Source organism: Tamandua tetradactyla, chromosome 9 (assembly GCF_023851605.1).
Source record: "Tamandua tetradactyla isolate mTamTet1 chromosome 9, mTamTet1.pri, whole genome shotgun sequence".
NCBI lineage: Eukaryota > Metazoa > Chordata > Mammalia > Pilosa > Myrmecophagidae > Tamandua > Tamandua tetradactyla.
This window is the reverse complement of record NC_135335.1, coordinates 26579686-26605835: the sequence shown is the minus strand read 5'-3', so window position 1 is coordinate 26605835 and position 26150 is coordinate 26579686. Positions and strand designations below refer to the sequence as shown.

General features: G+C 48.7%; 2 protein-coding genes across 11 annotated transcripts in view; one reads left to right on the top strand and one right to left on the bottom strand.

Annotated features, from left to right (window-relative positions):
- The window catches only part of LOC143646854 (uncharacterized), a 57508-nt gene extending 43562 nt beyond the window's left edge, over positions 1-13946 (bottom strand). For 5 of the 6 annotated variants that reach the window (XM_077116256.1, XM_077116255.1, XM_077116257.1 and 2 more), the window contains exons 1-2: positions 13038-13946; positions 9166-9207 (exon numbers count right to left, since the gene is read on the bottom strand). In XM_077116256.1, coding sequence (XP_076972371.1) covers positions 9166-9207; positions 13038-13188 — 193 coding nt within the window. In that variant the 5' untranslated portion in view covers positions 13189-13946. Of the gene's footprint in view, positions 1-9068; positions 9208-13037 lie in introns of all 6 variants that reach the window. The other variant, XM_077116259.1, reaches the window with a different exon arrangement.
- LOC143646853 (uncharacterized) overlaps positions 13426-26150 on the top strand; it is an 84853-nt gene continuing 72128 nt past the window's right edge. Inside the window, exons 1-2 of one of the 5 annotated variants that reach the window (XM_077116249.1) lie at positions 13426-14476; positions 18268-18367. In XM_077116249.1, coding sequence (XP_076972364.1) covers positions 14357-14476; positions 18268-18367 — 220 coding nt within the window. In that variant the 5' untranslated portion in view covers positions 13426-14356. The remainder of the gene's footprint in view (positions 14477-18267; positions 18368-26150) is intronic. The other 4 variants (XM_077116250.1, XM_077116252.1, XM_077116254.1 and 1 more) reach the window with 4 other exon arrangements.

Here is a 26150-nt window from a genome sequence, read left to right as displayed (position 1 = left end):
AGGGGAAGGGCAACTGTGAGCAGCACAAATGTTCCCCATTCAAGGTCCAGCTATCCACCTAGGGCCCCTCTCTCTACCCAGGGCCCCGCTCTCCACCGAACCCCACTCTGGACCCAGGGCCCCACTCTCCATCCAGCCCCACATTCTATGCAGGGCCCCAATCTCCAACCAGCCCCACTCTCCACCCAACCATGCTCTCCACTCAGCCCCACTCTCTAGCCATCCCACTCTCAATCCCAGCACTGCTCACAGATCTCTGCAGTCTAAAAGCAGCAGGCACCAGTGCAAAATGCGTCTCCTGGCAGAAGGAGCAGTAGGAAATGCAAGGACAACAAGACATAGGCACCTGTGTACTGACGTTCTGCCAACCCCAAATTTCCTCCCCAAAGGATATGAAACAACAAAAAAGGAAAAGTGCATCGACATATACCACACACCCACAGCACAACCTGAAGAGAGTGTGGGAACAACAAGACAACTGTGATCAAAGAGGGGAAAGCACACCAAAGCTTGAAGCGCGGCTTCTCATGTTCTCTCGCGTCCCTGGTGGGTGAGCCAAGTTGGGCCAGGAAAACCCGGAGAAGGACCAGGAGCTGCAAAAGCTACAGCCAAAAAGCTGCAAGCCTGAACATCCTGAGGGGCTCCAGGCACTTCAGAGTCCAACCAGGAGGGGGACACAACTGAACTGATGGGGTAGCAGAGCTTTTAAGATGGCACCGTGCAAAAGGCATGTCTTCTGGAGAAGAAAAAGGTAGAAGGAGCAAGGGGAATTAAAGGGAAAATGAGAATGAGGGGAAGGAACTTGCAAAACAAGACTACTTTGAAATCAGAGAACACACAACTCCGGGTGTCCACCACCCCAGCAGCGCCTGGACTTCACATGGCTGCCAGGAGGGGGTGACAGGGAGCCGGGGAGCCCACAGACCACTATCTTCTCCTAAAGGAAGGACCCCACAATGAAACTGCCAAAGCATAAGGAGGCAAGCTCTCATACCAGGAACAGGAAAATGCCCCACTCCAGGAAAACAACCAGGAGACAGAACAGGAACAGGAAAATGCCCCACTCCAGGAAAACAATGAGGAGACAGAATTAAACTATCAGTCCACATAGCAAACAAGCATTTAAGAAAAACAACAAAAACACTCTGAAGCAAGAGTGCAAAACCAAGTGGAGAGGAACCAAAGAAGAATGAAATGCAAATAGCGCTCAGTGACTTCATGCAAGGAATGGAAGAAAAATGCAAAATCATTACAGAAAGGAAAAATGAATCACAAAGTGCCCAAAGGAGAACAGATTTAAATGATTCCCAATAAGGAACACTGAAGGCAGTAAAGCTGCCATAAGAGTGAAAATGAAATGACAAAAAAAGAGTAAGGGAGGAAACATGAAAATGGAAGCCAGCAAAGAAAGAGGTACATTCATATTACAAGACTCCCTGAAGAAGAAAAGGAAAACAATGAAACCGGACTAATATTTAAAATTATGATGCACAAAACTTCCAAAAACAGAACAGAACTTACATATTGGAAGAACTGACTGAGTGCCTGAGGAAATTAATTGAAAACAACCAACTCTGAAACACATCCTAAGAAACCTATTAGATTTTAAAGAAAAAGGTAAAATCCCTAAGGACACCAAATAATACCATAAAATAATAAGAAAATTGAAACAATTACACTGGTATTGGACTTTTCAAACCCTGCATGCAAAGCAAGGCAATGATGAAGCTGTCTTTTTTAAAAACTCAACACAATGAAGTATAAACCAAGGATGACCTATTCAGAGAGCAGCAAGGGTATGGAAAAGCAGTTCAACCTGCAAATGTTTTAGAAATTCTACATACAGCAGCCCTTTTTAAGGGATCTACCAGAGCAGGGCTGGGCAAACTTCTCAGGAAAGAGCCAGAAAATAATAAGCGGCTCAGGCTCCGCGGGTGGGCACAGACCGTGGTGACAGAGCCCAGAGCATGGAGGGCCTGGGGGCCTGGGCTGGGGCGCAAGGGCAGCCGGGCAGCCTGCTCCTGGTCAGCAAGCAGGGCCAGCACCACCTGCTGGACAGCAGCCTGCAGGGGATTCTAAGATGTCTACATTTTATACAAGGGGAGGTAACATTAACTTAGGTAGATGATAAAACACACAGGCCTATACATCATAAACCTAGAGTTACCACTGGGAGAGAAAGCCAAAACATCAGTACATAAAATAAAATGGAATGAAAAAAAAAAGCCTTTCAAATAATCCAAAGGAAAGTGGGAATGGAGGAACAAGGGGACAAAACTAGTAAAAGCACATACACAAAACAAACACTAAAGCGACAGCCCCAAGCTCAGAAACACCCACAGTTACACTAAATGCAAACGGGTTAGTCCACTGCAGTCCACAGTGGCAGCCCTGAGTGATTTGTGGCCATTTCTATTTAAGGTCATTAAGGTTAAAAAGAAAACTTAACAAGTTCAGTTCCTTTGTCACACCAGTCACATTTCAAGGGGTATTAAGCCACAAAGATGGACAGGCCAGAAGCAGAAAACTTCTACCAGAGCAGAAAGTCCTGCTAGCTAGTGTGTGGTGAGAACTGCCAATTAAAAGGCAGAAGGTGACAGGAGAGGTCAAACCTCAACTGCATGCCTCCTACAAGAGTCACACTTCCAAATAAAGCCTTATATGGAAGCAAATGAAGAGACCCTTACGTTATGCAAGCCACAGACTGTGCAGGCTGGAGCAGTGGAGCCACAAGAAAGGAGAACACAGCAATGGAAACATGGCTCACGGGGATGGAGCCACGGGAGAGGAGGGAGCAGTGATGGAGACACGGCTCACGGGATGGAGTCACGGGAGCAGAGGGAGCAGCAATGGAGACATGGCTCAGGGGGATGGAGCCATGCGAGAGGAGGGAGCAGCAATGGAGACACGGCTCATGGGATGGAGCCACGGGAGGGGAGAGCTCAGCGATGCAGACACAGCTCATAGAGAGACCCGCAACAGATACATGTGCATGGCTGGCACAACCTCAAAATGCATGAGGCAAAACTGATGGAACGAGAGGAACAGGCAGTGCCCCAGCCCTCCTCTTAACAACTGACAGATCTGACCAAAACCAGCCAAGCCAGGACACAGGCCCACTCTGCCAGCACCTCGGCTCACTGGCCTGGAAACAGGACCCCCAAGGTGGAGGCTCTTTCACCAGGCATAGGGGAAGCCAAGGATCAAAATCATGAGCCGCTGTTCTCTGCCCATGGGCAGCCACCCACCATGCAGCCTGAAGAAAGCCAGGGAAGGACAGCGCTGCACACATGGCACCCGGAAGTGCCCACATGGCCTCCACGCAGTGTGTGAGCACAGGGAGAATGGGCAGCAGCCTGGGAGACTGCAATAGGGGACATTTCCTGGATGTCATCACACCTCAGCTGGGAGCTGGGAATGGTGGGATGGGACGGCTCTGGGGGCTCCTGGACCATCCTCTCTACCATCACATGAATGTCTGAAATTCACCACAAGAAAACATTTGCTGCAGACCTCCATGCCGAACCTGGCAGGAGCGTTACAGGCCATGTTCCACTGCCCGGAGCCATGGGCCAGGCTGCCAGAGGAGCGCTGGGAGGAGAATACGCCTGATCTCCAACCTTCTCCATGTCCTCACAGCAAGGCAAGGGGAAACACAGGCAGCCATTTCCCATGACCGTCCGCTTTGGGGTGCAGTTCAGGGGGGCTAATGCCATGTGGATAGGGCAAGCCGAGCCATCTCTGGTGTCTGCATGTTTCTCAAAGGCAGACGATCACATGTGAATTAGACATTTCATGTCAAAGAGGCTTCATCACTGCAGATGAGAAATTCAGAATGGCTCTTGAGAAGATGATCCTTTATAGTGACCTGCCTTGGGAAACTTTCAGCTAACAGGGTATAAAATTTCTCAGTGAGTTATGCTGGGGCACTGCTTTTGGCACTGCCACCCAACCAGGCAGAAAAGGGGGCATGGCTGGGGCAGCTGGGCATCAACCTCTGTCCACCCTGGCACTGGGGGCAGGGAGTAGATCCCAGCAACCTCAGGCACCAGGACAGCCCCATCTTTGCCCCCTTGCCACCCACAGGGTGGCCATGAGGGGCTCAGGGGAAAGCTCAGGATGGCAAGGCCCTGGGATCTGGAGCTCCCAAAGAGGAACAGGGCTAGCCGCTCAAAGCCCAGGACACACGTGGACATGACGCTGAGGAGAGGAGTCCACAAAGCAAGAGCCCCGGACTGAGGGTGTGGCTCCCAGCACCCCTAGGCCATGCCTCCTCCACCAAGCACCTCTGTCCATAGCCCTGAGACTCTCCTGCCCCCTGGCCTGTGGACCCAAGGGCACCCCTGTCAGAAACTACACATCTGTTCCTCCAGAAACCCACACACAAGAAAGGATCAGTTTCTAACTCAAAAATAAGAAGAACAGGAAGACAATAGAAATAGATCTTTTATTATAACTTCCTTCAAATATATTCCTCATAGGAACGTTCAAGAAAAATATTCTGGAAAAGACCAAATTTGAAATTCTGGCAAGAGACAGCACAGGGAATTAAAGGTAAAACCTAAATAACACCAAACAAATTGAAGGCATGTCCTCTGCTTTCTGACTCCACAATTCCAAGGGGCAGGGCCTGAGGGAGGAAGCTGGCCTCAGGCTGAGGGCAGAGGAGCTAGCAGGGCCAGCCAGGCACTGTGCCCCCAGCCAGCCAGGCCATTCCCTGACCACCAAGATCTGGGTGACCTACGTCAGAACCAATGTGGAGACCAGACTGGAGGGAGTGGGCAGAAAGGACGGCCTTACAGGAAAAAGACCCGGGGTCAATTCCCAGCCCATGCGCTTCCCCAAAAAACAAAAAACCAACAAAACTGTGTTAGTTAGATTCAGTTGTCAACTTGACCAGGTGAGCATACCTAGTTCTGTTGCTGCGGACACAAGCCAATGGTACGTGAATATCATCTGTTGCTAATTACATCTGCAGTCGGCTAAGAGGCGTGTCTGCTGCAATGAGTGACGTTTGACTTAATTGGTTGGTGCTTAAATGAGAGAACGCAACATAGCACAGCCAAGCAGCTTGGCATTCCTCATCTCAGCACTAGCAGCTCAGCCCAGGCCTTTGGAGATGCAGAAAGTCACCTCGGGGAAAGTTGTTGGAACCCAGGGGCCTGGAGAGAAGACCAGCAGAGACCATCTTGTGCCTTCCACGTAAGAAAGAACCTCAGTGGAAAGTTAGCTGCCTTTCCTCTGAAGAACCAACAAAATAAATCCCCTTTTATTAACAGCCAGTCCGTCTCTAGTGTGTTGCATTCCAGCAGCTAGCAAACTAGAACAAAAACAAACAGAAGAATTCAACAAATGGTGCTTCAATAAGGGGATACTCACATGGAAAAAGAATGAAATTTGACCCTTGTCATATAGCACGTGCACACACACACAAAGCCAAGGGTAAGACACAGAGGTGTGCACTCAATTGCACTTTTAACGCCATATTTTGCTCTGGGATATCCCAGTTCTATTTGAGTTAATAGATTTTACTCTGAGGTCAACTCTGGCCCAAAAGGAGGAAGTCACAGGATCAAATGAGGCATTGACAAGCCAGCACCATGCCCCATCCAGGGCAGTACCACAGCCATGGTGGCCACACGGTCATGGCCCTGACACCACTGGCAGGGCAGTGCCACCCCGCCTCAAGGGGGGTTTCAGCCAGCCTCAAGGGGCCCACCTGGCACTCTCCACACCACTCTCCACAGTGTCCCACAAAGCTCCCGTGCTCAGGAGAGTTCTATCTTCTCCATCATGCCAGCTTCCACTCCCCCCCAATTCTGAGGCTCCCCTCCACTACAAAGGGCCCACCTTGAATCCCAATTAGCATCCTCTGGAGTCCTTGTCCACATGAACCACAGCAGGCTCCACCAAACACTTGTTTCCCTCCTGGCTCCTAAAAGTTATCTAGAGAGTTATCAAGGTGCTGCTGGGAACCCTGCAAACCCCAGCCTCGTGACCCCGAGAGTCTGCCATGATCGGGGGGTGCTGCTTCTCTCCTGGGCTGACCCAAGTGCTCTCTTGCTCTCTTCAGAGCCCAGATTTTCCCAGTCCTCTCTCTACCAGCAGAGGAAGTGGTGAAGCCGGGATCCGAGCCCTGTCTCCTTGCTAGGCTGCCCTTCCCCAGCAAGCCAGGAAGGCTCTGTTAAAAAGAACTGAAGTGTCCTCCCTTAAATGAGGATCACACTTTCATGGGAGATAAAACACAATGGCAGGAGATCGGCCTAAGATTAATTTCTAGGAAATTACATACCCACACTTTGGGTGCTTTCAGAGAAAGAGGACTTCAGATTAATCAGAATAGTGAACTTTATGTGCACTTGTTAACAATGACAAGAGGACTGAATAAAACCATGACCAAGCACACCTGACCTCTCCCATTTCTCTCCATACCCAAGGGTGTCCCTCTCCACAGTCACTGGTCCCTCACTAACCCCCTTTCACATCACACCCAATGGTCAGCACAAAATGATGGGGGAAGTCCAATGGACATACAGCAGCACCCCGCTACCCTGAGAGAAACATCTAGAGCTCTCACGGAGCCCAAGACCTGCTAGGACTGCTGTGCCGCAGTCTTCAGCTTTGTCTTCTGCTTACAACCCAGCCATCCTCACCCTCAAGCAGGCAGATTTCTAATCATATCATCACTATTAATCCTGGAAAACATTCTTCTTCCAGCTTTCATGCATTCATTTATTTTGTAATTAATTCATAAGCACCTGCTAATCTGTCAGGCCCCAAGCTGGCAGCAAGGGATTTGAGGTGAACCTGAACCAGGGAGGAAGCTGTTCATAATTCCAGCCAGACAGAAGCAAGGACAAGCTCAGCAGCAGGGACACAAGTTCCTGGCATCCCAGAGCAATGCCATACACCGGCTGCTCTGACCTCGGACACGGGGGCCTGAGCAGAGGCTCACCATTCAGGAAAGCCATGGAGGCAGCAAGGCCTCAGCCTTGCCAACCGCCTTGGGCTCCTGGGAGCTCTCGGCTGAAGGCAGCCCATCCGCCTCATCCCACTGGCCCCTGGGCCTGGCTGATGCTACCACAGTGCAGACATGCAGGCTTTGGTGAGTGTGTGAACCTCTGAGGAGCAACTAAGCATGGCCAGCTGGTCTTCTCGGCTGAGCCTGGCTGACTGGCCTTCTCAGCTGAGCATGACCTCTGGGCAGTGCAGGGGCCAGGAATGCCTGCAACCCAGAGCTCTGAGTATCAGTCTGTAAAACACTCAAATGCTAGGTCAAAGACATACTAGCAACAGCGTCACCACTTCACGAGCCTCCATGGAGGGCAGCTCCATTTGCCTCCATCAACACTGACAACATAAATAAAAGTTAAGAACCCAGAGAAAGAAGCAATTGTCACGCACCAAACCATCTCCAAGCTGACTGTCCTCCACTTTACACTGCTACCAAGCCTCTGGAACCCTCCAGGAGGCTAACAACACCAGGCCAGAGAGGACAGGGGCAGCAGAGCTGCACGTAGGCCATAGGACAGTGCAGTAAGTGATGTGGTCACTTAGGCAGTTTCTGAAAATCATAACATTTATCAACCCTGTATATTAGGGTTCTCTAGAGAAACAGAATCAATAGGAAATATCTGTAATATAAAATTTATAAAACCGTCTCATGTAATTGTGGGAATCTAGAGTCCAAAATCCATAGGGCAGGCTGTGAAGCTGAGGACTCCGACGGAGGGTCTAGAAGAACGCCAGAGGAGAGGCTCCCCGGCTGAAGCAGGAAGGGAGCCTGTCTCTTCTGAATCCTCCTTAAAAGGCTTCCAGTGATTAGATTAACCCTGACTCATTGCAGGAGACATTTCATCTGGCTGGTTACAAATGAAATCAGCTGTGGATGCAGCCGATGTGATTGTGACTGAATTCTAAGAAATGTCCTCACAGCGACAGAAAGGCCAGCACTTCCCAACCGGACAAACACTTACCAGCACCTGGCCAAGTGGACACATGAACCTGACAATGACAAACAGTATACCCTGATATTTCATTCCTGGGAATTTATTGAAGGGACATGAAAGGCAGGTACTGAGAGGGCTTTGCACAAGAATGGTCACAGAAGTACTGCTTGTGACAGACAAAACCAGACACCACTGTATTTCCATCAGCAGGAAAATGGATAGGCTGCAGGATTCCCATGCCATGCTCAGCTATAAAAATGAGTGAACTACTGAAAAGGTAACGACATGGAATAATCTCAAAAACATTCTGCAAAGTGAAAGAAACCAAAACTAAGTTTATTTTCTGCTGGATTTCCATTTTTAAGTTATACTACCGGCAAAGCCAGTGAGAACTGAGCTGTCTGGAGGGAAGAGAAGCCTTAAAGCCAATGCACTCAGCTAAAGCTGCAACTTGACATGGCACCTGCTCTCACCCAAAATGACAGGAAGAAGGGAGCTGAGAGAGCTGCACAGCTTGGTGGGCTCTGGCCACACAGCCTGAGGACACTTGCCAGCCTACCAGGACCCAAAGACCCCTGCTGGCATCCTCCTGCCACTTACCTCTCCTGCCCAGACACCACAGGCCCCACAGGCTAGCACTCCCTCCACCTCAGCCAATTACTGGCTCCTGCTGCCATAAACCCTCCACCTGCTGCCCAAGAACAGTGACCTCGCCCCATTATGGAACAGGACTGCACAGGAAGAGCATGTGGCACGGGTCGAATGAGGTTGAGAAAGGCCAGGACGACATCCCAGTTCTACCCCAGGACTCTCACGGACCCACAGAAAGCCTGGCCTGCCTCACCCTCCAACCTCGACCCCTGAACCCAGAAGTCTGCGGAGGGCTGGACTGTAGGCAGATGCACTCGGACAGACAAGGGCCTGGGTCTCCACTGCCTGAGGCTTTCTCCCCCTGGAGAGCAGCCCCAAGCACAGACTCACCCAAGCATACATGCTGGCAGCTGGGAGATAAAACACCACATCTACCATGGCCTCTCTGCGTGGCATCCCCACCGGCGCATCCAGGGGCTCGTCTACACTTTTGTTCTGTGTGCCTCACAGCCCTGAAGCAACACTTACCAGCAGAAGCTGCCCAGAACCAGCCACCAGAGCCTGGCAGTGCTGCCCAGAGGAGTAGGGAGGTGTGAGCATGCAGCAGCTGTGGGAAGCAGCTCACCTGATTCAACTCCCGCAGCCGGTTCTTCTGCAGGTTTTCGGGCTGGAAAGAAGAAAAAAGTGAAAAACCATTAGACACAGAAAATGCTCAACAGCTGTGCACAGACCATCCTGTACAAACTGCCTCCACAAAGGGGATACCCCAACCTGGCAAAGTGCAGCCCCTGGACCCTGAACCCCGGCCCACAGCCCCCCACCTCCCAGGCACAACTCAGGCACCTGGCCTCAAGGGCATGCCGTGGGACCCTGGGGAGGAAGATGTGGTGGGGCACCTGGGGGTGGGTTAAGAGGCACAGGGACACTCGGGGTTCACCATGCAGACCCTGGGTGGGGGGGGGGGCATGGCAAGGACCCTAGGGGAGAATGCAGTGGGGACCCAGGGAGGGGTGTCACACTGCTAAGCCATGCAGGCACATGGTGGGAACCCCAGGGTACGGATACCACAGAGACACTGGGGCTGAACACATGGGGACCGTGGAGGGTGGACACTGCGGGGCACAATGGAGGGTGGACACCACGGGGACCTGGGAGTGGATACCGTGGGGGACCTGGGATGGACCGCCTTGGGATCCACGGAGGGTGGAGGCCACAGGGACCTGTGGTAGACTCTGTGGGGACCTGGGCTGAAGGGATGAGGACCGTGGAGGCTGGATGCTGTGGGGACAGTGGAGGGTGGACACCATGGGAACGGTGGAGGGTTGACGCCATGGGGACCTGGCATAGATGGTGTGCGGACCTGGAAGCAGATGCCGTAGGGACCTGGGGTGGATGCCGCAGAAAACACAGAGGTTGGATGCATGGGGACTGTGGAGGGTGGATGCCACAGCGACCTGGGGTGGATGCTGTGGGAACTATGGAGGGTTGGAGCCATGGGGATCTGAGGTCCGTGCCTAGAGGACCTGGGCTGGACGCTGTGGGGACTATGGAGAGTGCACACTGCAGTAACCTGGGCTGGACACCCTGGCAACCACAGAGGGTGGATGTCGCAGAGACCTTGGCTCCTAACAAGGAGGATGCGCCCACTGGAGAAGGAAGATGTTCAGAGTCCTCGCCTGCCCACTGGCACGGTGGGGCCACCTTGGAGGGTGGCTGCAAGGACATGGGGGAAGCAGTGTCAGGCAGTGGACACCTGTGTGAGTGTCTCTGGAGGCCCCGGGAGGTGACGAGGATGTGCTTTTTCGCACAGCCCTGCCCTGGCCTGTCACCTCTGGGAAGCTGGAATGCCTGGCTCTGTGGTGCTTATAAAGCAGAAGCTTCACACACACCACAAAGGGGACTGTTTGGGAGGGGGGGTGGCATTCACGGGGTCAGCAGTAAATGTCGGGGTATTGAGGACAGAGAAGCCCCAGCCCTGCTGCAGGGATTTGGGCCTAGGGCATCTGGTCAGGACTGTCCAGGCAGTGACAGCATGCAGCACCCTGCACAAGGAAGGATTGCCCTGAAGCTGGGGCAGCTCAGCCTTGTCTGGTCCCTGTCACTCCTCCCTGGGCCGCAGGGCTTCCCACCAGTGCCCATCATGGACTGCTGGCCCTACCCAGGACAAGAAGCTGGTAAGAAGACTCTGGGATGTGCGTGAGGAGGCCTCAGGATGGGACCTCGGCACTAAAGCCCGCTTGAGCACTGGCCCCAGATGGGACAGGCTCCTAGTACCTGAGATGTGGGTGGGTCCTGGAGGCCCCCTCAGGACAGACACACAGCCAGGACCCAGTCACCAGGTGTCACACCAGGCAGAAAGCCAGGAAGTGACCATCCACGCACCTGGGAGTCAAGGGTAGTGCCAAATTCAGTGTAGCCCACCCAGCACCAACACCAGCACCTGCTCCTTCTTCCTTCTCTTCACGCACAGCTAGAACCAGCAGACACCATGAAAAGATAAACTATACAGCTGAAAAGGGGTACGGGATCTGAACACATTCAGAAGCCCATGAAGAGATGCTCAGCTCACCAGTCACTAGGGACACACAACCCAGACCACAAGAGACCACCTCATACCACTGGGATGCCCATAACCATCATCAAGAGTTAACCTTTAAAAAAACAATGACAACACCAGGGAAACCCTGGATACTGTGTCAACACGAGGGACACCCAAGTCAGTAGGCTAAGCCCTTGATCCTGAGGCTTACTCTTGTGACGCCTATTTAGGGAGCAGAGAAGCTTAGCCTACCTATAGGCATGCCTAAGAGTTACTTCTGGAGGACCTCTTTTGTTGCTCAGATACGGCCTCACCCTCTTGAAGCCCAACTCTGCAAGTGAAATCATTGCCCTTCCCCTAAGTGGGACCTGACATTCAGGAGTGAAAGTCTCCCCGGCGATGTCGGAGGTGACTCCAGGGATGAGCCTGGTCCTGGCACCGTGGGATCAACAATATCTCCTGGACCAAAATGGGGGAAAGAAGTGTCAACAAATGAGCTATCAGTGGCTGAGAGTTCAAATAGAATTGAGAGGCTCCTCTGGAGGTCATTCTTTGGCATGCTACGTTTAGACATTGCTACCTGTCATACCTTGCCAAACCCCAACCAAAACCGTTCCTGCCAATCCTAAAGAACATCTCGGGCAACACATAAAAACAGACAAAGGTTCCATGCACTAGGGTAACTTTCAGTAACCTACAACCTCCACGTGAGTCCCTGGACCACAGAAATACAGAGGGCCCAGCCCCTTCCAGAACATCTAGTTCCTTCCACCCCCCTACCCCATATTATCGACAGTCTCTTCCAACAGTGAAAGAGTCAAAAAGGGCATAGCCCTAAAGAGTGGGAGGAAGACCAAAGATGGAGATTGAATTATACAGAGAAGGTAGGGTTTAACAAAGGAGTATGGCTGCAGAATCATTAAATCGATGTCCCTTTTGGTCTCCAGTATCTCAAGCAGCTAGAAGTAAAAACCTCAAATTGTGGAATTGTAACCTACACCAAAATCTGAAAGCTGTTCTACAAATGTGCCTTGAAACTTACTGCTCTTTTCTATGTCACATTTCTCAACAACAACAACGAAAAAGCAATGACAAGCCCTGGCAAAGATGGGAGAACTGGAACCACGTGCAGCCGCTGCGGGGACCTGTGCGGCAACTCCGGAAAGCAGTAAACAAGTCGCCTGTGCCAGCACCCCACTCCCAGTGTGCGTGCTCCGAGAGCTGGAAAGCCGCCGAGAACACCTGCACGTGGTGAGCACTGCAACTCCCTCCACAAGGGCCCACAGCGGGGGCCACGTGGGCGCCCACCACGGAAGACCCACACACAAACGGGACCAGCCATAGGACCGGGCGCTGTCGCGCCACCAAAGGAGCAAAGGCCTGACGCGCGGGAGAGAAGCGGACACAGAACGAGGGACGCCGTCAGCTCCAGGTACTGAAGCGCCCAGAGTAGGGACATCCTAGAGACAGGGGCAGACTGTGGTCGCCAGGCCTGGGGGTGAAACGGGGTGACTGCGGGGTGGCAAAGTGTTCTGAAGTAGATTAATGCAATGGCGGCGCCAGTTTGTAAAGACGCTAAACACCACGGCATGGCAGGCTTTAAACGGGCGCTTTTAGGGTATATAAACTGCATCTCAGTTAAAGATAGGTATAAAAGAAATTTAAGATATAAATTTGCACATCATTTAAGTAAAACGGGTTTTAAAAAGGATGAAGCAAACGGAAGGGGGGGTAAGTTTGGGGTCCGGGCTCCAGACTCCAGGGTCGTATTCCCGGGGCCGTATTCAGGGACAGGTTTTCGGTATCCGAGGGGGCCACGGGTTCTGGGCCAGGCAAGGGGCCCAGAGTTCGGGCTGGGAAGCGGCACTTGGGGACAGAATTCGGGGTTCAGAGCTCGGGGGCCCTGCGGCCTGCGCGCCCCACCTCTCGCCCGCCATCCGACGGCGGCGGACACTCACGTGTTCCAAGGCGAGTCCATGTTGGCGGTGACCAGCAGGACCGCAGCGCCCCGACGGCCGCTCGGCCCGCCACAGCTCTTCGGCGCTGCCCGGCCGGTCTCGGAGGCAGCCGCGGGGCATCAGCCGCGCCTGGGGGCGGCCCCGCAGCCATCGCGGTGGGTGGAGGGCCGGGGCTCGCGCAGCTGGTGCGGAGCCTTTGGATTCCTGCCGGGAAACTTCTGGCAGTCGTGGCCGCCGCCTCCTGCTGAGTGCAAGTCCCCCCCCCCCCCCCAGGAAGGCGGGGGTCGTCCTGGTTGCTCCGGTGTCTGTCGGTCCGAACCCCTCGCGCGCCCTGCCCCGCCCCGCCCCATGCGGCGAAGAGACTCCCTTAAAGGGGTCGCGTCGACGGGCGCCTGAGACCCGCGACCTGCTCTGCAGCCCTGATTGCTGCTTGTGAGACTCCGGGGAGCAGAGGACCAGGCCGTGAGGTCAGTTTGGCGCAGGGGGCAGAACTTCTTGGTCTCCGCGCCGGGTGGCGGTGGGGAACGGCCCACGGGGGGTTCGATTTGACTGACACGCGAACGCCCAGGACGACCCCCACCTTCCGAGGGGCGGAGCGGGACTTACACTCAGCCCGAGGCGGCGGCGGCGGCGCTGACGGTTAGAACTTTCCCTAACCGTTTCCCCGCCGAACGGCTCCGAGCGGACCACTCGGTGGGACTGCGCCTCACGCTGAGGGCCTGCCGAGGCGAGAGACTGCGCGGGGCAGCGGACAAAACTGCAGCCAGCGAGCCTTAAATGGGGGCAGAACCTGTTGGTCTCCGCGCCGGGACACTTCTGGCAGTCGAAGCTGCAGCTGCCTCCTGCTGAGTGCAAGTCCCGCCCCGCCCCTCGGCGTTCGCGTGTCAGTCAGGTCGAGCCCCCGCGGGCTTCCCCACCGCCCCCCACCTCCCCGGCGCGGAGACCAAGAGGTTCTGCCCCCTGCGCCAAACTGACCTCACGGCCTGGTCCTCTGCTCCCCGGAGTCTCACAAGCAGGAATCAGGGCTGCAGAGCAGCTCGCGGGTCTCAGGCGCCCGTCCACGCGACCCCTTTAAGGGAGTCTCTTCGCCGCATGGGGCGGGGCGGGGCAGGGCGCGCGAGGGGTTCGAACCGACAGACACCGGAGCAACCAGGGCGACCCCCGCCTTCCTGGGGGGGGGGGGACTTGCACTCAGCAGGAGGCGGCGGCCACGACTGCCAGAAGTTTCCCGGCAGGAATCCAAAGGCTCCGCACCAGCTGCGCGAGCCCCGGCCCTCCACCCACCGCGATGGCTGCGGGGCCGCCCCCAGGCGCGGCTGATGCCCCGCGGCTGCCTCCGAGACCGGCCGGGCAGCGCCGAAGAGCTGTGGCGGGCCGAGCGGCCGTCGGGGCGCTGCGGTCCTGCTGGTCACCGCCAACATGGACTCGCCTTGGAACACGTGAGTGTCCGCCGCCGTCGGATGGCGGGCGAGAGGTGGGGCGCGCAGGCCGCAGGGCCCCCGAGCTCTGAACCCCGAATTCTGTCCCCAAGTGCCGCTTCCCAGCCCGAACTCTGGGCCCCTTGCCTGGCCCAGAACCCGTGGCCCCCTCGGATACCGAAAACCTGTCCCTGAATACGGCCCCGGGAATACGACCCTGGAGTCTGGAGCCCGGACCCCAAACTTACCCCCCCTTCCGTTTGCTTCATCCTTTTTTAAACCCGTTTTACTTAAATGATGTGCAAATTTATATCTTAAATTTCTTTTATACCTATCTTTAACTGAGATGCAGTTTATATACCCTAAAAGCGCCCGTTTAAAGCCTGCCATGCCGTGGTGTTTAGCGTCTTTACAAACTGGCGCCGCCATTGCATTAATCTACTTCAGAACACTTTGCCACCCCGCAGTCACCCCGTTTCACCCCCAGGCCTGGCGACCACAGTCTGCCCCTGTCTCTAGGATGTCCCTACTCTGGGCGCTTCAGTACCTGGAGCTGACGGCGTCCCTCGTTCTGTGTCCGCTTCTCTCCCGTGCGTCAGGCCTTTGCTCCTTTGGTGGCGCGACAGCGCCCTGTCCTATGGCTGGTCCCGTTTGTGTGTGGGTCTTCGGTGGTGGGCGCCCACGTGGCCCCCGCTGTGCGGTCCTTGTGGAGGGAGTTGCAGTGCTCCCCACGTGCAGGTGTTCTCGGCGGCTTTCCAGCTCTCGGAGCACGCACACTGGGAGTGGGGTGCTGGCACAGGCGACTTGTTTACTGCTTTCCGGAGTTGCCGCACAGGTCCCCGCAGCGGCTGCACGTGGTTCCAGTTCTCCCATCTTTACCAGGGCTTGTCATTGCTTTTTCGTTGTTGTTGTTGAGAAATGTGACATAGAAAAGAGCAGTAAGTTTCAAGGCACATTTGTAGAACAGCTTTCAGATTTTGGTGTAGGTTACAATTCCACAATTTGAGGTTTTTACTTCTAGCTGCTTGAGATACTGGAGACCAAAAGGGACATCGATTTAATGATTCTGCAGCCATACTCCTTTGTTAAACCCTACCTTCTCTGTATAATTCAATCTCCATCTTTGGTCTTCCTCCCACTCTTTAGGGCTATGCCCTTTTTGACTCTTTCACTGTTGGAAGAGACTGTCGATAATATGGGGTAGGGGGGTGGAAGGAACTAGATGTTCTGGAAGGGGCTGGGCCCTCTGTATTTCTGTGGTCCAGGGACTCACGTGGAGGTTGTAGGTTACTGAAAGTTACCCTAGTGCATGGAACCTTTGTCTGTTTTTATGTGTTGCCCGAGATGTTCTTTAGGATTGGCAGGAACGGTTTTGGTTGGGGTTTGGCAAGGTATGACAGGTAGCAATGTCTAAACGCAGCATGCCAAAGAATGACCTCCAGAGGAGCCTCTCAATTCTATTTGAACTCTCAGCCACTGATAGCTCATTTGTTGACACTTCTTTCCCCCATTTTGGTCCAGGAGATATTGTTGATCCCACGGTGCCAGGACCAGGCTCATCCCTGGAGTCACCTCCGACATCGCCGGGGAGACTTTCACTCCTGAATGTCAGGTCCCACTTAGGGGAAGGGCAATGATTTCACTTGCAGAGTTGGGCTTCAAGAGGGTGAGGCCGTATCTGAGCAACAAAAGAGGTCCTCCAGAAGTAACTCTTAGGCATGCCTATAGGTAGGCTAAGCTTCTCTGCTCCCTAAATAGGCGTCACAAGAGTAAGCCTCAGGATCAAGGGCTTAGCCTACTGACTTGGGTGTCCCTCGTGTTGACACAGTATCCGGGGTTTCCCTGGTGTTGTCATTGTTTTTTTAAAGGTTAACTCTTGATGATGGTTATGGGCATCCCAGTGGTATGAGGTGGTCTCTTGTGGTCTGGGTTGTGTGTCCCTAGTGACTGGTGAGCTGAGCATCTCTTCATGGGCTTCTGAATGTGTTCAAATCCCATGCCCCTTTTCAGTTGTGTAGTTTATCTTTTCATGGTGTCTGCTGGTTCTAGCTGTGCGTGAAGAGGAGGAAAGAGGGGCTGGTTCTGGTGCTGATGCTGGGTGGGCTGCACTGATTTTGGCACTACCCTGACTTCCCAGATGCGTGGATGGTCACTTCCTGGCTTTCTGCCTGGTGTGACACCTGGTGACTGGGTCCTGGCTGTGTGTCTGTCCTGAGGGGGCCTCCAGGACCCACCCACATCTCAGGTACTTGGAGCCTGTCCCACCTGGGGCCGGTGCCAAGTGGGCTTTAGTGCCGAGGTCCCATCCTGAGGCCTCCTCACGCACATCCCAGTGTCTTCTTCCCAGCTTCTTGGCCTGGGCAGGGCCAGCAGTCCATGGTGGGCACTGGTGGGCGGCCCTGCGGCCCAGGGAGGAGTGACAGGGACCAGACAAGGCTGAGCTGCCCCAGCTTCAGGGCAGTCCTCCCTTGTGCAGGGTGCTGCATGCTGTCACTGCCTGGACAGTCATGACCAGGTGCCCTAGGCCCAAATCCCTGCAGCAGGGCTGGGGCTTCTCTGTCCTCAAAGCCCCGATGCTGACCCCGTGAATGCCACCCCCCCTTCTGAACAATCCCCTTCATGGTGTGTGTGAAGCTTCTGCTTTATAAGCACCACAGAGCCAGGGATTCTAGCTTCCCAGAGGTGGCAGGCCAGGGCAGGGCCGTGCAGAAAAGCACATCCTCGTCACCTCCCGGGGCCTCCAGAGACACTCACACAGGTGCCAACTGCCTGACACTGCTTCCCCCATGTCCTTGCTGCCACCCTCCAAGGTGGCCCCACTGTGCCAGTGGGCAGGCGAGGACTCTGAACATTTCCCTTCTCCAGTGGGCGCATCCTCTTTGTTCCAAAGTCCTTGTGACATCCACCCTCTGTAGTTCCCAGGGTGTCCACCCCAGGTCACTGCAGTGTCCACCATGCATAGTCCCCATAGCATCCAGCCCAGGTTCTCAAGGTGTCGAGCTCAGCTCCCCATGGTTCCCACCCTCCACGGTTCTCACAGCATCCACCCCAGGTCCCTGTGGCATCCCTCCACAGTTCCCATGCATTCAACCTCTGTGTTTTCCATGGTGCCCACCCCAGGTCCCTACAGTATCCGCTGCCATGTCCACACACCATCCATGCCAGGTCCCCATGGCATCCACCCTCCGTGGTTCCCACGGTGTCCACCCTCCACAGTCCCCACAGCATCCAGACTCCATGGTTTCATCCCTTCATTCCAGGTCCCCACAGAGTCTACTGCAGGTCCCTGCGGCCTCCACCCTCCATGGATCCCATGGTGTCCATCCCAGGTCCCCCACGGTATCCACTCCCAGGTCCCCGTGGTGTCCACCCTCCACAGTCCCCATACATTCAACCCTAGTGTCTCTGTGGTATCCATCCCCCCAGGGTTTCCACCATGTGCCTGCATGGATTAGCAGTGTGACATCCCTCCCCTGGTCCCCCACTGCATTCTCTCCCAGGGTCCTTGTAGTGACCCCCCCAAGGTCTGCATGGTGAACCCCGAGTGTCCCTGTGCCTGTTAACCACCCCCCAGGTGTCCCCCCTCCCCCTGCCATATCCTCCTCCCCAGGGTCCCACGGCATGCCCCTGAGGCAAGGTGCCTGAGTTGTACCTGGGAGGTGGGGGACAGTGGGCCAGGGTGCAGGGTCCAGGGGCTGCCCTTTGCCAGGTTGGGGTACCCCCTTGTAGAGGCTGTTTGTACAGGTGGGTCTGTGCACAGCTGTTGGGCATTTTCTGTGTCTAATGATTTTTCACTTTTTTCTTCTTTCCAGCCAGAAAACCTGCAGAAGAACTGGCTGTGGGAGTTTTATCAGGTGATCCTGACCTTTTGGACATGGTGTGCAGTCACTGGAACCTTGCTTTTGATCACTGGTAATCTTTGACATTATTGAGCAACCTTATCCTTGAAGATCTCTCTAGTGTTCTGGGTCAGTCTCCCATGTGAGGAAAGTGAGGCTTTGAATTGTGGATTTAAAAGAAAGCAGAAATACACTGTCCTGTTGTTTAAAGTGCTTTCTGTGAAGATTCTCACTGTACTGAAGGTGCCTCCAACCAGATACACTAACATAGCACCATCAGTCACTTTTAGTTATCCTTTCTTTCACTGTTGTGCCTTTTTCCTAACTATTCCCAATCCTATTGATAAAATACACGTCACATTTGCAGTAGGAAAATAATACTTCAACTTAATGCCTTCTTTGAGGATGAATAAAAAAGTCTTTTTAAAGGAATAGTGGTTAACATTTATTGAAATCTTGCCATGTGCCAGGCAATATTATTACTGCTGCTTGTGGGTAGACTCTTAAACGTCACACCAGACATATAGCTATTATTATCTCCATGTTTTAGAGAAAATTGGGATGAAAATGTTAAAATAATTTGCCAAAGTTCACACAGCTTGTAAATGGAATTTCTGGGATTCTGTCCAAGATAGTCTGATTTTAGTACCCTCGGTTAAACCAGTACACTCTAATCTTTCTTTTCAATAAGATGAAGAAAATGTATTAGTCAATAAAAATATTTTAGGGAAATACACCAAATATTAATATATCTATGAAAAATATATATAAAACTATACATTTATTTGTGAAAGCATTCACTAAGGTACAAAAGCATTTTGAAAGCATTTTGAAAGCAACTTTAAAAATAACTTTTTAAACTTTCATAAGTGCCTCACATAGGTCACAATTTGGAAGAGATTGGAGTGAGAATCAGACCAACTTAGTTTACACACATGGGCAATCAAAGTCAATATTCTTGAAATCTACTCCTTAAATTGTACTCCATATTATACCTAAGGCTGATAAAAAAAAATACAAAAATACAATGTTATAAACATGTTAAATGGGCTTAATTTATAGGGAAAATAAATCACACTTCATGCAGGTAGCAACAGGTATTTTTCCTAAGATATTACTTTAAATATGTTTTTTAAAGGTATATAAAATTTTAATTAAAGGTTATCTGGTTTGTTTTAGGTAGCAGAACTAATATCCCATGCTTCCATCTTTTCTGTGTTATTGTTATGAAAATCCTCTCATATACTGGATACAGTTTAGATCTGTATTCATCCAACTCTAGAATGTCATGAAATGAATAAGGGAGATTTCACTACGTGTAATTTGAATTTTAGTAATTTCTTTCATCACTAACTAGCTAAGATAGTTTCTCCCTTTCCATTTGTTTTCATAAAATGCAAAGAAAACTGATCTTGTAATTTACAGTATTCCTATTTCAGTAAAATTATCTTTATGTGGATTTGGAAGGTATAAATAGTTTCTAGGTATCCATTTTCACTGTTATTGATAGATGACATAGAATTTAAAGATAAAAATAAAACATTTGGATAATTATTCCAGCATCACCAATTACAAGTCAAATTGTGAGTTCAATAGGGCTTTTGCCTTTTGCCCCTCTTTTTTTTTTAGCCACAATAACTCTCTTCTGGTGATCTCCCTCACAAAACACAGGTGCTTTTTCTTTTTTAACATAATTTCACTGGTTTTTTTAAAAAGTAATTCCTTATGTCCCTAATGACACTCAGAACTTTAATAAATCCTTTAAAATTATAATGTAAATACCAATGAAATTGTAAAAAGTTTAAATAGAATTCATGCCCCCATTTGGTCAAGGCAAAAAGCTTATATTACAACTCTTAGATAATATATCACATATGTAGATAATTATACCTTACATTAAATGAAAAGTCTCATTTTATTCTAATATTAAAAACAGACATAGGGAGACTTTTTATAGCTTTTCTTGAATACCCCAATAAACTTGAGGGAGTCGAAAACTAAGATTGGAGTTACATAAAAGATACTAAGGAATTCACTCCTGCCTGTTAACACATTAACTCCGGAGGAATCAAAATTGCAGGAAGTTTCATGAGGGATCTGTTATTATTCTGAGTATGAGTAGAAGTTAAGCAAATTGCCTAAGGTGGTAAGGCTGATAAAATGAAGGGTGAGGCCATCACTGAGGTCAACTATGCCTGTGGTCCATCCTCCTATCACCTAAGTTATGTTACCACTTTCTGTTCTCGATTTTATAGTTTTGTTGTCCTATTTCCGGAGAAAAAAACAACTCTAGTAAACATGTGATGCATACTCATAATGGAAAGTTGCTAAATATGGGCTATACACACAGTCTATACTACTTTGGGATTAAGTGTAAAGTAAATGTGCAAATATATTCATGGTTATCAGAGAATCAAATGGATTTGCATTACACTTTTAACCTTGATGTTTGTGGGTTTATTTAGGAATATTCTAGTTATGATGCATGGAAAATCCTCAAAAGTAGAGATTTCTAACAAGAGTAGCAAAAATGGTCATGTTTAACATGGTCCTTTGGACATTTTTTCCAATAATAAATAGTAAGTTTGCGTTGTAGACTTTGGAAAGTGTTTCAAATTTTAGGTAATGCTTATCAGAGAAAATCTTAATTTAAGAATATTACTAATTGTCTTTAAGAAAATGAACTAAATATCTATTATTTTAATGAATTTAAACCAGCATTTTTATGTTAAAATTAACATCTTCCATGGACTACAATGAGATGGCATTTCACACTCATTAGAATAGCTACTACTATTAAAAAAAATGGAAAATCACAGGTGTTGTATAGGATGTGGAGTAATAGGAACACTCATTCATTGTTGATAGGAATGTAAAATGGTGCAGCCACCATGGAAGATAGATTTTTAGTTCTTCAGAAAGTCAATTATAGAATTACCTTATGACTGAACAATCCCACCATGAAGTATATACCATAAAGAATTGATAGCAGGGACTCAAACAGAAATTTGCACACCAATGTTTGTAGCAGCATTATCCACAATTGCGAAAAGATGGAACCCAAATATTCATCAGTAGATACACAGATAAACAAAATGTGCTTATACAAGCAATGGAATATTATTTAGCCATAAAAAAGTTCTGATACATGTGATATGATGGATTATTTTAGTCAGGTGGGCTGCTGGAAGCAATGTACTAGAAATGGGTTAGCTTTTATAATGGGAATTTATTAACTTACAAGCATACACTTCTGAGACTGAGAAAAAATGTCCAAACCAAGACGTCATCAGGCATTGCTTTCTCCCCAAAGAACAAATGCCAATTATCCTGGACTCTTTTTCACATGGCAAGAAACCTGGTGGCATTTGCTTGTCTCTCCCTTCTTTCAGGTTTCCTTGCAGCTTCTTGCTTCCATGGCATCCTTTCTTTTTGTCTGAATTTCATTATCTTTTAAAGGACTCCAGTAAGAGATTAACACCCACCCTGAGTGAGGTGGGTCACATCTTAACTTAAGATCTTACTCACCAAAAGATCCTACTTACAATAGGTCCACACCACAGGAATGGATTAATTGTAAGAACAGAATTTTCTTAGGTCCATTCAGCATGGGTGAACCTGAAGACATCATGTTGAGTGAAATAAGCCAGAAACAACAGAACAATTCTTTTATTATCTATTCATATGAAATACCTAGATAAGCAAACTCTTGGAATTAGAATCTAGAGTATAGGTGACCAGGGGACAAGCTGAGTATAGGGAATAGGGAGTTAAGGTTTAAAATTAAAATGTACATGGTTTCTGTTTACGATGACGGAAAAGTTTTGGCAGTGGTGGTGATGAAGCACATCATGTGAACATAATTAATAGCAATGAATTATATATTTGAGTATGATTAATAGGGAAATTGTAGGTTGTATATATGTTATTAGAATAAAAATTAAAATGAAAATCCATGGAACCTCAACCACCTCTCCCCATGTCAGGGGCAGTAGTTGAAGCAGTCGTAGCCACACCCTTTGTCTGGGTCAAGTTGAAATTTGCTCTGAGCCAAGACCCAGCAATCTAAATTCACTATCAAAAGCCATTATCAGTGCCTGACCATTCCTACCCCTGTTCTTGAGGAAAAGGACTTTACATCTTTCTGACAACAGCAACCAGCCAGGGAGTGAATTCAAAGTGGCCTGCCACAAAAGTATGGGATAGGAGCTGGCAGACACTCTCTCTCTCTCTCTCTCTCTCTCTCTCTATCTATCTATCTATCTATCTATCTATCTATCTATCTATCTATCTATCTATCTATCTGTCTGTCTATCTATCTGTCTATCTATCTATCACCTATCTATCTATATATCATCTGTCTAATCTATCTATCTATCTATCATCTATCTAGACATATATAGAGAGAGAGTCACAAAAGCAAGAAGAAGCTGAAAGCAGTGAAACTTGATTTGGACATTTTCACAGCTTCAAACTTGTAAGCTTGTAAGCTAATAAATTCCCATATTTAAAGCCAACATATTTCATGATACTTTGAGCAGTTTAGCAAACTAAAACACATGCTTTTAAAAATTTACTTATTAGCAGTAATTCATGGATGCATATTGTATATCTTTAGTATATCCATATGCACACACACATACATGCATGTGAAGCAAACATTTTAGGAAACTACAATTTTAATATAGTATATGTGACGAACTCAGAAAATTTTAAATTGTCTTATTTTGTTTTAAAAGTTTGTTTTCAATCTATTACATTGTTTTACAATAATGAAAATACTAATGTAATGGAAAAAGTTTGGGAAGTTTTAAATGGAGGGTACTCATAGTAAACACATAGTCGCTGTTCAGTAATGCATGTTTTATTCAAATGGAAAAATAAAATTTGTTCTCCATTAAAGAAAACCCCACATCTCTTTTTTCATATTCTTCTTATTGATATTATTCTTCTTAATAATCTCTATGCTGTTTAAATACATGTTTTACTATTCCTGAAAAGTAAACCAATGTATGGTTTTCAAGAATATCACTATAAAACACAAGATAACATAATAAACATAGCATAGATACTTAAAGAGCAGCTAATGAGCTTGCATAGTCACATAATGAGATATCTAAATTTAATCAGATATTAGTATATTTTATTATTTATTTTAATACTCATTGAGACATTATGATACATATAATTACAAATTAAGCTTTATCTAAATGAGGGATAACATTCATGTACATATATAGGAAAATTAAGTTATATCAAATGTAAAGTAGTCTATATTTAACATAAATTATAATAAGGACTATCCATGTTATAAAGAACTTATATGGCAATTATGAAAATTATATTTAAAAATAACCATAACATAAGCATTTGGACCAAATGGACATTTCAAAAATTGTCACTGGCAATTATGAAAATTATAATTAAAGATAGCCATAAAATAAACATTTGGACCAAACTAACATTTCAAATTTAATTTTAAAACATTTCAAAAAATACTGGTATTGCAGTATTTTTCTTATTGGAGTACAATATGATCCTGACTTTATTTATAATAAGACATGTTCCAAGATTAAAGAAAATTTCCCAACTGATACTGTTTTCTAATGACTTATAAGGGACATTTTGATAATTCACTAGTGTATATATATTTTATTTTATTTAGGAGTTCAATATTATCTTTAAAATGTGGTCTGAAACTCCATCATTAAAATCAGCCCATAGTAACATAGTTGGTGTTTATATGTAGAGTAGCTTTAACTGTGTATTCATGGAAATTTGAGGATGGAGCCAGATTACCTAATAGATGGCTCTCAAAGTAAGTAAATCATTTTTATAAAATACTTCAAGTTTCCTTGCCATCTCAGTTTCATCTGTACTTTTCTCCCCACTCAATGTATTATAACAGAAATCACACAATGAAATGACAATTTTTAGTCCTGCGCAACCTTCAGAGAATCATTCAGCTATACACACCTTCATCTAGAGCCTCTGAAAACTACTGCCTGAATCTCATCTCAGAAACAGACAGAATGCTATGGAATGCTTCCCAGGCATCAGTGATTCTAGTACAGACAACATAAATATAGGATAATAATATATAATTTTTCTTTAATTTTCACTATGAACCAGGGATTGTTTTAAGTATTTAACATGCATTTATACATTTAATTTCCATAACTTTCCTATTTATGAGGTGTAATGATCTCATTTTAAAAGAAGGTGAAATGAAGCATGGACAGGTTCAGTTCCTTTTTCAGGATCACACAGCTAAAAAGCAGTAGAACCAAGATTCAAACTTACTAGGCAAGCTCTTGGGACAATAGTCTTTACTGCTCACAATGTATTTGTATTCTAACTGAAATGGCATAAGGATCGCTGATACTGTTATGGAATGAATGTATTCTCTGTATGGAAAAACACGCCATTTTTAGGGTCCAGAGGGTGGAATGTGCTGGTTTGGAAAGGTTTATGTCCCCAAAAAAGCCATGTTTTAATCCTGCTCAACTTGTGGGAGCAATGGTTTCTTCTAATCCTTATTCAGCACTGTATGTTGGAAACGTTAAAGAGCTTACCTCCATGGAGATGTGACACAATCAGTGCGGGGATTCAACTTGCTAGGTGGAGACGTGTTTCCACCCACTCCAGGTGGGTCTTGATTGGCTTAGTGGAATCCTTTCAAAGAAGAAGCACTTGGGAAAAACCTAGAGAATGACAAAGGAGAAAGCCATGAGATTTTGAGAGAGCAGAGAATGACATAGCTACGAGAATCAGAGCGTCCACCAGCCAGCGACCTTTGGAGATGAAGAAGGAAAGCGCCTCCCAGGGAGCTTCATCAAACAGGAGGCCAGGAGACAAAGCTCAAAGATAATGCTGTGTCTGCCATGTGCCTTTCCAGATGAGAGAGGAGCCTTGCCTCTGCTCACCGCGTGCCTTCGTACTTGACGGAGAAATCCTGAACTATATCAGCCTTCTTGAACCAAGGTATCTTTCCCTGGATGCCTTAGATTGGACATGTCTAATGACTGGTTTTACCTGGAACATTTTCTTGGCCTTAGAACTGTGAACTAGCAACTTACTCAATTCCCCTTTGAACAGCCATTCTGTTTCTGGTATACTGCAGTCCAGCAGCTAGCAAGCTAGAACAGAAGCGCTTGATAGAGAAGGCCTAGAATGTTTGAAGAGACTGTTGGTAGAAAATGGACCCCAAAGATACCGTTGATAACGCCTTAGACAGAAAGGAGGCATGGGTGTTACCGCAAACTGCAAAGAAGGCAATCCTTGTTTTAGAAAAGCAGATAATCCGGTAAAATTGACCAGTGGCTTTGGCTGGAAGGCAGATATTCAAAGGCATGAACTTGGAAATTTAGCAGAAGAGATCTCCAGGTTCCACGTGGAAAGTGCAGCCTGGTTTCTCCTCGCAGCTTACACGGAATGTGACAGGAAAGAGATCAGATGAGAACTGAACTCTTGGGTACAAAGAAACCAGAAACTGAGGTCTGGAAATTTCTGGGCGTCCAGGAGGGGAGACCCCAGAGAATAGTGCCCCACATGAGGATTTAACCAAACGCGGAAGCAGTCAGCCATCATCTCAGAGAAAGCCAAGACTGGACACGGAGTTATCCAGGAAGGATTTGTGGAAATTCCGTATGTCTGATGGGCATGATCCAAGGCTACTGCATAGGAAGCCAGCGACAGTGCTGTGGGACCTGTATAGACAGAGCCGCTGCCAGTTTGGACTGGGGCGGCTGAGAGAAGGGACACACTGGAGGAAAAATAACTTCAGAGGCAAAGCCATAGAGGCTGAGGATCCATAGGCAAGAAGCGTCGGGCCATCCCTCTCAATCGACACGACG